Below are 17711 nucleotides of genomic sequence, written 5' to 3' on the forward strand. Positions count from 1 at the left end.
TAGTAGGAATGCTCTGATACTGGAAAAGAAGGGGGCCCAGTTTCCTCATTTCATACCTCACAGGCCAGAGGGAGCCCCTTGTACCTGCAGAACCGGGGCTGGACCAGATTTCGAGCATCTTTGCTGCTTCATTTGTCCACAGCCACCACACCTGGGAGATTCTGGGGGGCTTTAAAGAAGATAAGTTTTAGAAGTGACTTTTTTGTTGTGTTCTTGTATAAGTGATACAAGGTCATTCTAGCATCTTAAAACCAGTTGCTGCCCAAGTAGAGTAACTTAGGAAGTCACTATAGTTCGTGATATTGACTAATAATCTCCTCTGATAGATGACTTGGTGAACATCTTCTTCTGAAACTTTCAGCATTGGAAGGAGTCCTCCCAGCAGCTGAGTGTTATGTATGGAATAGTTTAACTATGAAAAGAGGATCTTGTATGGGGTAGCTGTGCCTACCAGTTGGAAATGTGGTTAATCTTGGCAAACGCTGCTAGTTATTATTCTTCACCATAACCCGTGACAACTAATGTGATAACTTTGTTATGGGCAAGATGAGTAATCAAGATAAATTAGATTAACTGACAACATTTTCTTCTCCCATTCTTGGAGGTACTACACACACCTGACTATTCCTTTTTTAAAATTTTTTTTTAGGACAGATTTCTGCGTACACAAAGATGAACCTTGCGACACCGTTGGTAAGTTTGGAGTTAAAATAATCACTCTGTACCCTGTGATAATATGGAGACTGGATAACACTTTCAGTCTGAAGGAGCCATCCTCAAACAAACTCTACCTTTTCTGTTACCTCTTTTTTTTTGGTAACTTTGTTTTGTTTTATTTTACTTTTCTTCTTTCCTAAAAAGTTTTGTGGTTGCTTATGGCAGAAGGTGTCTAGACAAAGGATTAATAAGGAAGATATGAAAAGTTCAATCAAAGAGTGGAGCCTCCAGGCTGCCCTGAGGTGACTGTCATTGGGCTGCATTTGTCTCTGAGCCTCTTGATTACCAGTGCAGGAGGGGGACCTCGATGAATTACATGATTGTCATGAGACAGAAGCTTCACCAAGCGTCCTAAGAGGTGAAGTGTGACTGCAGGGTTGGGGGACTGGTGTCCTCCCCCAGCCTTGGCACCAGGCGCGATGCTTTCTGGTCAGACAGTAGTGATGCTGACATGTAGCACTGGAAAGCACAGTTTCCCTCTCCCCCCGCCCTTCCACCTACACCTCCTTCCCCACCTGCCCCTTCACTTGCCATTTCCTTTCTCTCCTATCTCCAGTTATATCTGGCTTGCTCTTGACCTCTAATAGGTTTCAAGTTGAAATCAGTCTTTGAGTGTAGGAATACAGCACTTGGTTGTTGGGAAACAGCTGGAGGCCTTCCAGTTTTGTGTTCTGTAGCACAAACCTCTATTCACTAGGAGGCTGAAATATTGTACCACCAAAAGCAAGGTTTAGAATCAAATATGCTTAGAATTGTCAGAAAACTGAAGGAAAACAGTATACGACTGAGTGTATATTATTGTGGAATTCATGTGTTAAAAACCTGTGCTTCCCAGGGGGTCCTGGCAATAGGTAATCCCAAGCCCTCACTCCGGCTCTGCCAGGTACAAGCTGGGTGACCTTCAGTAAATCTCCATAATCCGTAGGATGGTCCATTTGGACTAGACTTTATCCGGTCTTTCCAAATCTAGTAGAGTGATAGCTAGTATTTACGTCATATTTAAGTGATTTTTTTATATTATATCAATCCTCTAAACCAAGAGTCCCCAAGCCCCAGGGTGCGGAACGGTACCGGTCCACGGCCTGTTAGGAACCGGGCCGTACAGCAGGAGCTGAGTCGCTGGTTAGCGAGCGAGGCTTCACCTGCTGCTCCCCGTCACTCCCCATCACTTGCATTACCGCCTGAACCATCGCCCCCCCCCCACCCAGCCCTGTATCCATGGAAAAAATTGGGAAAAATTGTCTTCCATGAAACCGGTCCCTGGTGCCAAAAAGGTTGGGGACCACTGCTCTAAACAAACCTGAGAACTAGGTGTTAAAAACCAACTAACCAATCTGTGCTTTGTTATTTGGGGGCTGTCTCCGTAATGGAATTTCTAGACAAAAGCAACGTGAAGTAGGCTTTGATAGAGGGTTAGCTGATGCCCGAGTCTGGTTGGGGCTGTAGAAGAAGGACTGGTGTGTGTCCATTTCTGTCCACTGCCATGGCGGCCAAGGCATGTGGTGTCTGGAGGACTGGCTACCCCTTCCCAGTGTTCGCAGCGCAGCTCTGACGCCCCTTGGCCGAGAAGGGGCTTCTGCTCCCTGCCCCTCCTGCTCCCTGTGCTTGCTCCTGCGGAGGCGTGGATCTGTTGCACTGCCCTTCCCTGCACGTCTTCCGTGGAAGACTACGCTACACAGAGCACAGTCCGGCTTTAACCTGTGTATCGGGTCCTTCAGCGCTGGGCACAGGGCGGGAGAGGCTGGGTCACCACGTTGATGGAATGAAGGAATAAACCAATGAACGCAGAGGAAGGAACTCCGGTATTTTTGAGGGATGTGCATCTGATGACGTGGTTTTCTTTCATGCGACTTAGAGCCAGCTTTAATTTTCTTTTGAATATATAACTTTTATATCTGCTCAGGCAGCTAGCTCTCTCAAGCACCCGTCTCTCATCTAAACCACATCACCACACTACTTGTATTTCTCTACGAGGGCGGCTATAACAAAGTACCACAGACTGGGAGGCTTAAGTAACAGAAATTTATTGTCTCACAGTTCTGGAGTCTGGAAGTTCAAAATCAAAGGGTCAGCAGATGATTTCTCCTGAAGCCTCTCTCCTTGGCTTGCAGATGGCTGTCCTCTCCCCGTGTCCTCACGTGGTCTTCCTCCTGTGTGTGCCTGTATCCTGATTTCCTCTTTTTATAAGGACACGGCTTATACTGGATCAGAGCCCTGCTCTTATGACCTCATTTAACCTTAGTTAGCTCTTCAAAGTCCTCATCTCCAAATACACTCACACTGTGGGGTATGGCTTCAACTTATGGTTTCTCGGGGGACACAATGAAACCCATCATATGACTCATTTCACACTTAATCACGTACTATTGGATCCTTTGAAAACAATCACAAAACCTACATGGTGTTTTATGAGTACATATTTATCTTAATATGTCATAATTTACTTGTATATATTATCAAGTCAGTAAGAATATCAAGTAGGGTGACGATGAAAATAATACTTTGAAAACTGGGCTTATGGCACTTGTATAGCAGTCTCATCCAATTTATTTCTGTATTTTTTTACCTTTATGTTTTGAAATAATTATAGAATTTCTTAAAGTTGTCAAAATAGTACAGAGAAGTCTCTTGTACCAATCATCCAGCTTCTGATGGTAACATCTTATGTAACTACAGTGGGTTTTCAAAACCAGGAAATTGGCACGATGCACTCACCTAGATTACAGATCTTACTCAGGTTTCACTGGTTTTTGCATGCACTCATTTTTGGTTATGTTTTTACCTGTTGTTCCATGACATGTTATCACGTGTATAAATTCATCTGTCCACCTCAACAGTCGGGACCAAAACTGGTCCGTCCCCTCCAAGCAGCTCCCTCGGGCTGGCGCTATAGACTCACCCTCTCCTTCCCTCCCTTGCCCTAACCCTGGCTACTACTTATCTGGAATCCATCACTATAATCTTGTCATTCCAGCATGCAATTTTTTTTTTTTAATTTTATTTATTTATTTATTATTTTTGGGGGGGTACACCAAATTCAATCATCTGTTTTTATACACATATCCCCGTATTCCCTCCCTTCCTTGACTCCCCCCACCCTCGAGTCCCCCCCACCCTCCCCGCCCCAGTCCTCTAAGGCATCTTCCATCCTCGAGTTGCACTCCCTTTGTTATACAACTTCCCACTGACTATCTATTTTACAGTTGGTAGTATATATATGTCTGTGCTACTCTCTCGCTTCATCTCAGCTTCCCCTTCACCCCCCGCCCCCTCCCAAACCTCAGTGCAATTTATTTTTATATTTTGTTTTGATTCCGCAGAACAGAAAAATAATCTGAATCACATAAATATGTGGTTGCCAATGCTAAGAGACTTTGAACAGCTGCCTTCAAATCTCACGATCCAGCTCTAGCAGGAGGGGCTGTGCCCTCAGTTCTTTAGCAAACGAGATAATCTGGTGTCTTGAGGAACTAGAAAAGCTTGGGGGTCACCAGTGTTTTATAGTTGGTATATAATGGTGTTTTCGTTTGCTTTGTTGTTTTAATTTGGACATAACTTACAGATAGTAAAGAGTACAAATCTTGATGGATTTAAAAAATTTATGCCTATCCTTTTTTTGGTTCATCTCTTATTTATTGAAATTGTTTAAAAGGAGTGTTTTGAATTCTGTTTTAATCTGTTTTTTAAATTGTGGTAAAATATATATAACATTTACTATCCTAACCATTTTTTAGTGCACAGTTCAGTGGCATTAAGTACACCCACATCGTTTGCAATCATATGACTGTATTCTCAGACAACTACTCAGGCAATTCCATTAAGATATGGAATGTTCTCGTCTCCCAGAAGGTTCCCTCATGCCTCCTCCAGGTCCCCCAGGGCAATGCCCCCAAAGGTAACCTACTATTATAAATGTTTTAATCACCGTTTTTTAATGGTTTAATTAAAAAAAATAGTTTAAAGTACATTTCAGAGGTAACTTTGCATGATTCATTTGGAGAATCTCTGAGGTACTGAGTGGAGTTGGGGGTTTCATGAATAACAGTGATACTTCCGCTCTCCCCTGCCCGGTCTGCATCAGCCCAGCTCCTCAGACAGGTTCCTGACTGTGGACACAAGCACAAAGGGCACCTGTCAGAAGGGGGACTGCCCCTGAGGCTGGAGGACCCGGTTGGAACACACCAGCACCTGCGGGAGCCGCCGGGCAGAGGCCTGAGGCAGGGCTGCGGGCAGTGGCCCCGTCTGCCCCCTCAGCCACGGTGTCACCAGCTCCCGGTTCCAAGTCCTGCGCTCAGTCACGTAGCTGCCTCTCTCCACCCGCACCTGCGTGGGGGTGCAGGTGGCGCTGGCCCTTTGGGCTTCCATAGGGGAGGCGACGGTACCTCCCGCAACGAGTGCATGCAAGGGGGGTCTGTAGAGGGGGTACTTTACTGAGGAAGGATGATGCTGGACTGCTCAGAATGACAGTGTCCACGACACCTCTGATCTTCAAGTACAGACTGAAACCCGAGACGCCGACACATCCTCTGTGCACATGACAGGGTTACTGCTGACACAGGTGAGGGCACTTCCCTGACCTGATCCTAAGGCAGTCCTGACTGCTGTGGGCGGGAGGCCTCACCAAGCCCGTCCACGCTGGCTTGGGGCTTGACCGAGCAGACAAGTGGATGCACTCTTACAGAGTCACACCATGCAGACCCTCCCACCCTCTTGGGCCACTGTGGAAGGGAAGGGGTGACACCTAGGGGTCCCGCCCATCTCTACCTTGGGGAAAGACACACACAAGGAGAACCTAAGGCAGCTCTTAAGGCCACAGGATCTGGGAAAACAGGCTTCTTCCCTAACAGGAGTAGCTGCCTTTCTCACTGTGGTTCCTGCTGTGCACACTTCGGACTTGCCTTTGGAGGGTGTGGGCTTTTCCTCTGTTGAACTGCTTCATCCTCTGTGATCTGGTTTCCTGCCACCATCCTGGACGAAGAAGCCTCCTAGGTGAGAAGACGGTGGAGTTGGGAGACCTCTGGAGGCTTTTGCTGGCCCTTCGGCCTCCTCTTCCCACACCCCCAGGCCTCTCTGGGGTGCTGGCCTGAGCACATGTCTGTCCACAGCCTGGCTGACCAGACACGTCTTAGTTAACGGTCAGGGGACGTGGGGCGTTTGTGCTGCTCCTACCCTTGACTGTGGGCCGAGCTGTGGTGAATTTTTGACAGCCTAATTCAAGCTTCATGAATTTACTTTTAATTATTGGGATTTATTTTTTTCCTTCCTTGATCTCCTAATAGTTTTTAATTACTGGAAAAGCCTCCCTCTCCTCCCCAGGAGAGGGATGTGACGGTCCGGCACAAAGGGAAATGGAAATATTCCGTAGCTTCCTGAAATGTGTCACACAGAAGGCCAGGGAGAGTCTGTCCGGGGGCTCAGAGCCCAGTCGGTGTCCTGGGGCCCTGCTGCTCTGCCCTGGGGGCCCCTTCCCACAGCTGTTCCTGTGGGTGGAAGGACCCTTCCTTGTGTGGCCCACAGCACTGGCGCTGAGCTCGCTGAGAGTCTGGCTGGACCAGGGGGCCCTTCATAGGTGTGTCCACTGACCTCCACACAGCGGGTCCACCTGTGAGGGAGGAAGGAAGCATCACTGACAGATGAGGGTGTCCAGGATGAAGCATCTCCTTCAGAAGTCTGTTTCAGGCCAGCCCTCCATGAGGCCACAGACGTAAAATGTGCTGGGGAGGCAGTGAGAGGCGAGGGGGCTGGGCTACAGTGTCGTAACGCTGCCCAAGCTGGGTTTTGTTTTTTTTTTTTAATTAATTTATTTAATTTGTTTATTGGCTGCGTTGGGTCTTGGTTGCTGCACTCGGGCTTTCTCTAGTGGCGAGCGGGGGCTACTCATTGTGGTGTGTGGGCTCCTCATTGCAGTAGCCTCTCTTGTGGAGCACAGGCTCCAGGTGCGTGGGCTTCAGTAGTTGCGGCACGTGGGCTCAATAGTTGTGGCGCACGGGCCTAGGTGCTCCGAGGCATGTGGGATCCTCCCAGAGAAGGGCTTGAACCCGGGTCCCCTGCATTGGCAGGCAGACCCCCAACCTCTGTGCCACCTAGGAAGTCCCCCTGGCTGGGTTCTTATTCACTGAGTGTGTCAGGGAGGAAGAGAAGTTTGAACTATGCGGTGTCATAATTTAGGGCTCAGACAAGAAAGGCCAAGTTTTACATAAAAACAAACACCAAAATGTATCCGTCTGGCTGTATATTATCCCCTTCACAGTGGTCACCCTGGAGGGCCACTTGCTTATTCCAGTCCTGGTGCTGTGGCCAGAACATGTGGACACCCCCTTGTGGATGTCCTTCAGAGTGAGTATTTGTCTTCTGTCTTTTCATGGTATTGGTCAGTCTTCATTCTTCGAGAGTGGTTTTGAATTGTGGAGGTGTCAAGTGTTCTGTTCGCTGAATGAGGCTGAAAAATGTTGCTTGAGGTAAAGATACACGTTTTGTTAATCAGCTTCGGGTTTCTTTGTTTCTGAGGGCTCTCCTATGTGTTCGTTTTACTTTACTTTGTCATTCCTTGGGACCTTACAGAAGTCACGGTTCCCGTTTTGCTTCAAGATTGTTAGAAGTCATCTCAGATGATTGCCTTCAGGGGAAACTGCCCCACTGAGTCAACAAGTCCTGATGTGTCCTTACCTCATACCCATCTCCCTGGGGCACAGTGCAGCCTGCTTCAGTTTCAGGTTTATCCACACCTTGTCTTTTGTGTCTACTCTGAGAAGCTTACGAAGGAGAAGCCTTAACATTCAATGACACGTTAGTTGTCCCAAGTCAGACAACCCGAGGTCTTCAGCAAATGTCAGAAGTTATACGGATATTTATAATAATGCTCTAGAACATTCTGTGATTTTTTTGGGAGGTTTTATGAAAGATTTTAATTTGGGGAATAAAATATGCATATACCTAGCAATCAGGGGTTCAGACGTTTGGACAAATGCTGCCTTCCTCATCATACAATTTCACAAAATAGGTTATTCCCTTAAGAGAGTTAGGAAATAAGAGTTACTAGGAAAGCTACAAAGTATATGCAGTCTTTCCTTGGTATCCTTGGGACTGATTCCAGGACACCCATGGATACCAAAATCCGCGGATGTAAAGTGGCCCAGTACACTCAGCCCTCTGTATGCTCCGGTTCTGCATCTGCAGAGTCAATCTACTGTGGATGGAAGGGCTGAGTGTACTTGAGTAAACGAACTTTTTCTCTCACCGTTAGGTTTTAGACGCAGATGGAGAGTATTCAATGCAAAATGCCAATTAAGTCATGTCTGGATGTTAGAGACCGTCTTTTAAAAGACCCTTTGTAGGAGCTGCCTTTGCCTGAGGGAAACAAATGAGGGCAAGAGGGGTGGCCGTGAGGAGTTTCCTGCTGGTCACCGTACACGGCTGTCCCATGGCGTGGCTCGAAGATACTGACAGCGGTGAATACACTGTGAGCGGCATACACATATGTACATACACGTATGCCTGGGTGCATGTTTGCACGCGGAAGTATGTGGTATTTACACTTTCTGTACCTTGAAGTCTGGGGGCGGCTTCCTTTGCTCCTGTAAGTCCTCCAGGAGGGAGCCCTCCGGAGAAGAGACCACATAACCAGAACCAGGGCAGGGCATTTCTGTTTGGGGCTTGGCACACTGAAACCAGTGGCCCCAGAGGACCAAGTTCAACTTTTCTTCTTCCTCATGCCGGGGTCGTGACGAAGGTCATGACAGAAATACATTTAAAACTGGTGAAAATACGTGGCTATGTTTTTGCGGGGGGTACCTTTGTTACGGAACTACACGGAGACCGCAGAACACTGGGCGATGCTCGATTGCCTTCTGGGCTGGAGAGCAAGAGGGCTAAGCAAGAAGGACCTGCCCCCTGCAGCATCTCCAGCTGTGGCCCTTCAGATATAGGCTGTGGAGCCCCCTCCTCCCTTCGGGTGAGCAAGTGGGTACCGTGCGGGGGCTTCCTTCCGCAGGCCACTGGGTCGCGCCTTCACAAGCTCTGTGCTTGGGTGGCCCACAGGGAAGCAGATGCCCTTCCAGTTAGGTGCTCCCTCACCTGTGGGAGATAACAGTGACATTGGTGTCAGGCCACACCCCTGCACCCTCTCACTTAGCGCGGGTCTCGGCGTGACATTTGCAGAGGGACTCTGTCTCCGTTGTTCTCTGACACTCCCATCCTCTTGGCCCAAGAGTGCTTTATAATTAGCTTGGAGTGAAGCGGGAGCCTCTCCACCTTGCTGGATGGCTCTTACTCACTCACCCGATGCTGGGGCAATTTGTTTGACACACAAAACCCCTCCTGGATGGGGGGCGACGTGGGAGAGTAGAGTCACAAGTGGGAAACTAGGCCTTTCCGAGATGCCTTTTGAAGCCTTCGGGCAGCCTCTCGCTGAGAACGGGAGGAGGGGGCAGGAGAGGTGAGGGGCCAGGCTCCTCTGCAGTGGGTCCTGCCCTGGTTAGTGAGGGCCCTGAGCCTTTCCAGTGGCCCTCAGTGTGGTCCCGTTCACCACCTGCAGCCCCGTCATCTCCACAGTGAATCCTGAGTCATCCTCAGACTGTGGCTTGGCTCAGTCCAGCGGGGAGACCAGGGTTCAAATCTCACTTCCACCACTGTCCTGTGTGAGTCCCTGATATCTCTGGCTCTGTTTTCTCCTCTGTAAAATGGGGATAATGATACCCAGAGTTATTGTGAAGATTAAACGAGATGATTGGTCACACCCATTAGGATGGAGAACTGTGCATAGTTAACAACAAAAAACCTGCAGAAAATAACAAGTATTGTTGAGGATATGAAGAGACGGGCATACTTGTGTACTGCTGGTGGGAATGTAAAATGTGTATTCGCTATGGAAAATAGTATGGTGATTCCTCAAGAAATAAAAATATGATCCAGGAATTCCACTTCTAGGTATCTCCGCCAGCGAAATGGGACTTGAACAGATATTTGTACATCTGTGTTCATAACAGCTTTATTCACAAATAGCCAAAAGGTGGAAGCAACCCAAGTGTCCTGATAATTATACACACACGGAATAATATTCAGCCTTAAAAAAGAAAGGAATTCTGAGATATGCTATAACATGGGTAAAACCTGAAGACATTATGCTAAATGAAATAAGCCAGTCACGAAAAGACAAGTACTGTGTAATTCCATCTATTTAAAGTTCCTGGAGGAGTCAAATTCATAGAGACAGAAAATAGAGTAGTGGATGCCAGGACCTGGAGGGGAGGGAAAATGAAGAGTTATTGTTTGATGGGTACAGAGGTTCAGTCTGGTAAAGTGAAGAAGCTCTGAAGGTGGATGGTGGTGATGGCTGCACATGTGAATGTATTTAATGCCATTAAACTGTATACTTTAAAATGGTTAAAATGGTAAATTTTATGTTGTATGTACTTTACCACAATTTTTTTTAATTCAGTGACCAAGGAAGCAAAGTAATTATTTTTATTCACTAGTACTTATTCTCAAACATTTCTTCTAAGAAAAATGGTAATGATGAGAGAAAAAGTACAATACCCAGAGAAGGGAATCCTCACGCTTCTGTCCCTGGGAGGCCAGGTGGCGGCGAGGAGATGCAAGAGCTGCAGGGCTCTGGGGTGCTGTGGGACGCAGAGCAGGGAAGGAGGGAGGAGAGGGAGCCTGGAAGAGGGTGAGGCTCGGGGTGTGGGGAGAATGAGGAGTGGAGAGGGCCTATGAAGAAGCGATGCTGGGGGGTGAATTAGAGAGCCCTTTCTGATGTTCTTAGGGAGATGCAGGTAGGGATTAGGAGCCCATTTTGGCTGTCAGGCTGTGCTTCTTTGGCTTAGATTCCAGGGCCAGATTGGCCCTTGCAGGCACTGAGACTTAGTGAAGTTACTGCTGACATTTTTGGACCTTGGGCCATCCTCATCTGTGTCTGGCATTAAAATCATCACTTTAGAGTTGAGTCAAGAGTTCACTTTCCCAGTGACTGCTCAGTTGTTGGACTCATAGTATACAGAGCTAGGGTTGGTCCCTCTCAAGTCATGTGATGCTCAGAAATAACCACAGGGGCAGGATGTGTGTGCCCCTGCAGAGATAGACATGCAATTTAGGGGAGAATGTTTGCTTGCTGTTTGCATATTTCAGGTGCTTCACTGGGATTCTATGGCGTGAGCTCATTAAATTGAAGAATACCCAGCTCTCCCATGTGAAGGTCATCTCTGAGTTTTTAACTTCAGTTTCTACAGATATGCAGCTTAAGAGACAGGAGTGCTTTAGGAAGGAGAGAGGAGGTTATGTCAGACCAGTCTATTGGTCTGTTCCGTTGCACAGAGACCAGATTTTGGCTTGACTGTTATTTAGGGTTTGGGATCCAAATGCCTTTGGAATTATTGGCATAGACAACCCAGATGAGAGGTTACTGACAAATACTGTTGTGGGGGAAGAGTGTATGATTGATGTACAGAAAAGGGCTGCATCATGGTCAGGAAGGCACTGAGTCATGGTCAGGAAGGGGTTGAGCTATATGGTCAGGAAGGGCGGAGTCAGTGGTCAGGAAGGGCTGAGTCATAGGAAGGGGCTAAGTTATGGTGAGGAAGCACTGAGTCATGACCTGGAAGGGGCTGAGTCATTGTCAGAAAGGGCTGAATCATAGACAGGAAGGGGCTAACTCTTGGTGAGGAAGGGGTTGAGTCATGGTGAGGAAGGGCTGAGTCATGGCAGGGAAGGGCTTGAATCATGGTGAGTAGGGGCTGAGTTATGGAGAGGAAGGGCTGAGTCTTGGTGAGGAAGGGCTGAGTCATGGTTAGGAGAGCACTGAGTCATGGACAGAAAGGGCCGAGTTACAGGAAGGGGCTAAGTCCTGGTGAGGAAGGGGTTGAGTCATGGTCACAAAGTGCTGAGTCATGGTAAGAAAGGGCTGAGTCATGGTGAGGAGGGGCTGAGTCATGGTGAGGAAGGGCTGTGTTATGGTGAGGAAAGGCTGAGTCATGGTGAGTAGGGGCTGAGTCATGGTGAGGAAAGGCTGAGTCATGTCAGGAAAGGCTGACTTCTGTTTAGGACATGTTGCTGACACAGTCCAGGGTCTTATGGAAAAACCGCTCGCTGATATCCACACCTATTTTTCTATCTTCCTGGATGATTAAATTTCCCCAACTTCGTGGCATTAGGTTGGCCAAATGACTGCCTTGTCCACTGGAAAGGGGGTAGAAGTGGCGTGCAGTATTTCCAGGCCTGACCCCTACAAATCTGTGCAATGGTCCTTGAGGCTCTTTCTCCATTGGTTGACTGGCTAAGTTCCACCCAGGAGCCAGTACCCCTGGGCCCTGGAACATTGGAATCTATGTGAGTGAGAAGTAAAGCGTCTGGAGACACTGAGAGTTGAAGTTTTGTTTGCAACAGCACTTACCTCCAATATCAGAAATGCCAAGGGCTGAGTTGAAGATAAGACCCTGCCCTTAGGTACTTAGGCAGCGAAGACTTCATCTCTGTGGGGACTGATAGGACGGCAGCACCATCTCCACATTCAGGCTGAAAGAATGGCTTTGGCAGGTGAGCCACGGGGGCTGCTGGAACAAGGGGCAAGGCCCAGAATCTTGAGCAATTTCTAGTGAAGAATTAAAAAGCAGTCTTGGAGGGGAGAGAAATTCAACTCTGATTTTCTTCTACCCATCTTAGGTTCTTTGTCTACACCCCTTTAAATGAGACTGACAAGGGACAAATTAACACTTGAAAAGCAAACAAGTTGACTGATGCATGCCTCACGGTACATGGAGGAAGGGTCAGTGGGGAGTAACTTTAAGGGGTGGTTAGAACTTGGGCTTGTATAGCATCTAAAGAAAGAACACTACATTTTAAAGAAGTAAATGGACAAAGGAAAAGGACCTTGAGTTTCCTGGGTGACAAATTGTAGGAAGATATATATATGGGAGACTTAATGGTACATAAGGGCTATACAAAGCAAGGTTTGTTAGAGTCCTCTGCTGCAAATCACTGGGCTGATAAGGGTCTAGGGTTATCTCCACTGATTACCATCTGCAGAGAGGGCTTGGGGGGACATCTTTACAAACTTACGTCCTACTTTTAGGCAAATAAGGGGAGGACAGAGACCTTTTTTTGTATCTGTATCTTCTCAGTTGCCTTCAGCTCAAAATAATCCTTATGCCAAAGTGACACATTTTGGGGTGGCATGTTCTGCGCCCCTTCAGACATCACTGGGATCTTGAGGGAAATTCCTTCCATTGTTGAAACTATTTAGGGCTGAGGAGGGAGAAGAGGCCCAAAGATTGCTGCTGGCTGAGAATAGCGCTGAGGACAGGGAGCTCACAGGTGCTGCACTGCTCTGCTGCACAGATATGGTCTGCCCAGCGCCAGTCCTGGGTGTGAGGTGGAGCCCAGAGCCCCTCGCCTGTCTCCCAGGCAGTGGGTAGGCACAGGGAGGAGTCCTGTAACGACTGGACCACCCATCCCCAGCATTTTCCTGACCCCAGTGTGAGGGGAGTAGGGGTCACTGGTGATCCTGGATGGCCTTGAACGTTGGGGTTGGGCACGCTCTGGCTTTGCCGTCATCGAGTGCTAGAGAGACGCCTGGTGTCAGCTGTAACCTGGAGACCACCCTTTCCATTATTGGCCAGTAGGGGATGATCCTGAGGGTGGGCTCATTTCCCCAGAGGGTTTACTGTTTCCCTGCTGGAGGATGGTAAGGCTCTTATGGGATTCAAGTTTGACTACTTTGTCAGGAAGTCTTTGACAAGTCCACTACATGAGGGTGACGTGTCCTTACCCACCCTCTTCCTACTGCATCAGCCTTTTCTCCCTGCAGTACCCTGGCCCTCACTCCCATAGCGCTAAGCAGGCCAAGGAACCTACTGGCTCAGCAGATGTCCACGGGTGGACGAGGTGCCAGCCTCCGTGGTTCCAGAGCTCTTCTCCTTCAGTGCTGGAGAGGCCCCCTTCTCCACTCACTTCCACAAGGGGTGGCCTCTTCTTGCTCCTCGAGCCTCCTTAATCTTCTGCTGGCCAAGGATATCGTCTTCCTCAGCTGGGGCTGCTGTAAGGAAATGCCACAGATGGGAGGCTTCAGCAACAGACATTTTTTTCTCACAGTTCTGGAGGCTGGAAGTCCCAGATCAAGGGGCCCGTCAACTCAGTGTCTGGTGAGGACCCACTTCCTGGTGTGCAGGTGAGTGCTGTGTCCTCACATGGTAGGTCCTCACCCCATGGTACCTCTAAATCAGATTATCTCCTGATACTATCATGTTTGAGGATTAGGGCTTCAACAAATGAATTTGGGGGACACAAAGATGTGGTCCACTGTGGGCATCAGTGCAGTGTAGCATCTCACAGGCCTGGGGTGGTGCCAAGATTCCGAGCCTTCTTTGAACTTAGCCTTGGAAAGTTGAAGAGCTTTGCTTTCAGCAGAGCCTTCTGCTGTGCCCTCCATCTTCCCTGCTTGATGGTACCAGTGCCACTCTTCGTCCTGTCATCCTCGGTGGTGATGGAGGTGACGCTGAGAGCAGCTCCCATTTGTTGAAAATTCTGGTGTCAGGTACTTCTTTTTTTTATCTAAGAACTTTTATTGAAATACAGTTAATGTACAATAAATTGCATGTATTTGGAGTGTACAATTTGATATCCCAATCTCCCAATCATTCCCGCTCAACCCTCCCCGCTTTCCCCACTTGGTGTCCATATGTTCTCTACATCTGTGTCTCTATTTCCGCCTTGCAAACCAGTTGATTTGCACCATTTTTCTATATTCCGCATATATGTGTTAATATACAATATTTGTTTTTCGCTTTCTGACTCACTTCTCTCTGTATGACCATCTCTAGGTCCATCCATGTCTCTACAAGTGTCCCAGTTTCATTGCTTTTTACAGCTGAGTAATATTCCATTGTATATATGTACCACATCTTCTGTATCCATTCATCAGTTGATGGACATTTAGGTTGCTTCCAGGTTCTGGCATTTGTAAATAGTGCTGCAATGAACAGTGGAGTGCATGTGTCTTTTTGCATTATGGTGTTCTCTGGGTATATGCCCAGCGGTGGGATTGCTGGGTCATATGGGAACTCTATTTTTAGTTTTGCAATGAACCTCCATACTGTTCTCCATACTGGCTATATCAATTTACATTCCCACCAGCAGTGCAAGAGCGTTCCCTTTTCTCCACACCCTCTCCAGCATTGACTGTTTGTAGATTTTCTGATGATGTCCATCCTCACTGGTGTGAGGTGATACCTCATTGTAGTTTGGATTTGCACTTCTCTAATAAATAGTGATGCTGAGCAGCTTTTCATGTGCCTCTTGGCCATGCATATGTCTTCTTTGGAGAAATGCCTATTTAGGTCTTCTGCCCATTTTTTGATTGGGTTGTTTGTTTTTGTGACATTGAGCTGCATGAACTGTTTATATGTTTTGGAGATGACTCCTTTGTCTGCTGATTCATTTGCAAATATTTTCTCCCATTCTGAGGGTTGTCTTTTCATCTTGCTTATAGTTTCCTTTGCTGTGCAGAAGCTTTGAGGTTTCATTAGGTCCCACTTATTTATTTTTGTTTTTATTTCCATTACTCTAGGGGGTGGGTCAAAAAAGATCTTGTGATTTATGTCGAAGAGTGTTCTTCCTGTGTTTTCCTCTAGGAGTTTGATAGTGTCTGGCCTTCCATTTAGGTCTTTAATCCATTTGGAGTTGATTTTTGTGTATGGTGTTAGGGAGTGTTCTAAATTCATTCTTTTACATGTAACTGTCCAGTTTTCCCAGCATCACTTATTGAAGAGGCTGTCTTTTCTCCACTGTATATCCTTGTCTCCTTTGTCGTAGATTTGTTGACCATAGTTTATCTCTGGGCTTTCTATCCTGTTCGATTGATCTATATTTCTGTTTTTGTGCCAGTACCATACTATCTTGATCACTGTAGCCTTGTAGTATAGCCTGAAGTCAGGAAGCCTGATTCCACCAACTCCATCTTTCCTTTTCAAGATTGCTTTGGCTATTCGGCATCTTTTGCATTTCTATACAAATCGTAAAATTTCTTGTTCTAGTTCTGTGAAAAATGCCATTGGTAATTTGATCGGGATTGCATTGAATCTGTAAATTGCTTTAGGCAGTATAGTCATTTTCGCAATGTTGATTCTTCCAATCCAAGAACATGGTATGTCCCTATGTCTGTGTCATCTTTGATTTCTTTCATTAGTGTCTTATAGTTTTCTGAGTACAGGTCTTTTATCTCCTTGGTTAGGTTTATTCCTAGGTATTTTATAGGTACTTCATGTTTTTAATTCATGTAGTCCTCACAATTTTATGAGGAAATGCTGCTGTAATCCCCATTTCACACGCGGGGAAACTGAGGTACAGAGACGTAAATAACTTGCTCAAAGCCACATGGCTTGTAAGAGTTAGAGCCAAGATTTGACCCCAGACAGTTCAGTTTCCTCCTTTTGTTTTCTTAACTATACTTTTCTCCTAACTATATCTTGCCTTTCAATAACCTGAGAGAGGTAGTATTCTTGTTAGCGGATCGGGAAACTGAGGCTCCAGAAGGATACATTTCTTGTCTGAAATTACACTGTTAATGAGTGATAGCTGGTCTTGAACTCAGTCAGTGTAAAGCCTGAGGGTCTACCTCCCACCTCTCCTCCTGCCACATCTGTGCCCATTCATTCTTTTCTTTCTGCAAGTTTATATTGTCCATTATTATTTTTACCCAGTATTTTCTTTTCATTGTTGTTAGCATATGTTCTATTTGCAGAATGGACCTCTGTCCTCTCGGATATCTTGCTTTTTCAGCATTCATGCTTCTAAGGATTCTTTGAGAACCTACTGTGTGCGCCAGCCCTGGGGATGCTTAATGTACACAATAAACTTTCCTGTTTCTGTGGAACTGACATTCTAGAGGAAGGGATGGATATACACGATCAGCAAGTAAACTCCAGAGTAAGAATAAAGTGATAGAGTGGAAAAACAAAGCAGAGAAGGCAGATAAGAAGCTGAGGGGGCAGGACTGCACATATTTGCTTGAGTGGCCAAAGAATTTTGCTCACCTGGAATGCCTTTGGCAGGCCAGGGCTTCTAGAAGTGCTGACGTTAACCCTGCCATCAGTATGATTCTCTAAAAGCCAAGGAAGGGTCCCCGGGGTGAGCAGCCAGATTGGACAGCTGTCCCTGAGTCAGAACAAGTGTGGTGTCTCCTGGATCCACTCCCCATGCAGGACTCCTAGCTCTGCTTGTCAGCCACAGTCAGACCTGGATTTGAGTCTTCACGCTGCCACTTACTTGACCTTGGGCATGTCACTTAATAAACTCGTAAGTCCTCAGTTTCCCTTTTTGTGTGAGATGTCAACATCCCCCCTGCAGGCCTGCTCTGAGAAAATTCCTGTGGAAACCGTAATGCATGGTGACTGCTCGGTGCATCTTATCTCTGCTTCCTTTCAGTGGCCACAGGACCTTATGCCCAGCCACCCTCATCCTGTCATCGCGTGAGTCTTCTGAGAAGGGCACTGGGGTGGGGCTTCAGCAGCAGGTCAGGGTGAAGGCTCTCCAGGCAGGAGTCTCAGGGTGAGCAAAGACAGGCAGGCAGAGAGTCCAAGGCTGAGGGTAAGGGGCCTGATGTTTATTGAGGGCCTCCCACCTGCCAGATACTGTGCTGGGACCTTGTGTTGAAGGTACAGCTTCCAGTTTACAGATCAAAACATCAAGGCAGAGCTACTCACCCAAAGTTGCATAGTGAGCAAATGTGGGCTGACCTGACACCCACCTTATGCTTATGCCGTAAAGGGTAAGGTGACTCTAGGGCAGGGTTGTGGAGGCCTGGGGGGCCTGCAAGCCTGGCTCACAAGTTTGAATTTGAGTCTGGTTGTAATAGGAGCCACTGACGTGAGCTTATCCTACATTGTCTGCTGAGAAGAAGAGAGGAATTGGAGCTGGGATCCAGGCATCCAACCACAAAGTTCCCTCCCGTGACAGAGCCAGGTTTGGCTCAGTTCTTGGAGAAGGAGGGGGTGGAGCATGGGACA

The 17711-nt window shown here is 47.3% G+C and overlaps 1 protein-coding gene across 6 annotated transcripts in view; it reads left to right on the forward strand.

The window, feature by feature from the left end:
• The window catches only part of ADAMTS17 (ADAM metallopeptidase with thrombospondin type 1 motif 17), a 352116-nt gene that overhangs the window by 85806 nt on the left and 248599 nt on the right, over positions 1-17711 (forward strand). For all 6 annotated transcript variants that reach the window (XM_057724212.1, XM_057724214.1, XM_057724213.1 and 3 more), the window contains exon 7: positions 650-693. In XM_057724212.1, coding sequence (XP_057580195.1) covers positions 650-693 — 44 coding nt within the window. The remainder of the gene's footprint in view (positions 1-649; positions 694-17711) is intronic.

The sequence above is a fragment of the Hippopotamus amphibius genome, chromosome 2, assembly GCF_030028045.1.
Source record: "Hippopotamus amphibius kiboko isolate mHipAmp2 chromosome 2, mHipAmp2.hap2, whole genome shotgun sequence".
Taxonomy (NCBI): Eukaryota; Metazoa; Chordata; class Mammalia; order Artiodactyla; family Hippopotamidae; genus Hippopotamus; species Hippopotamus amphibius.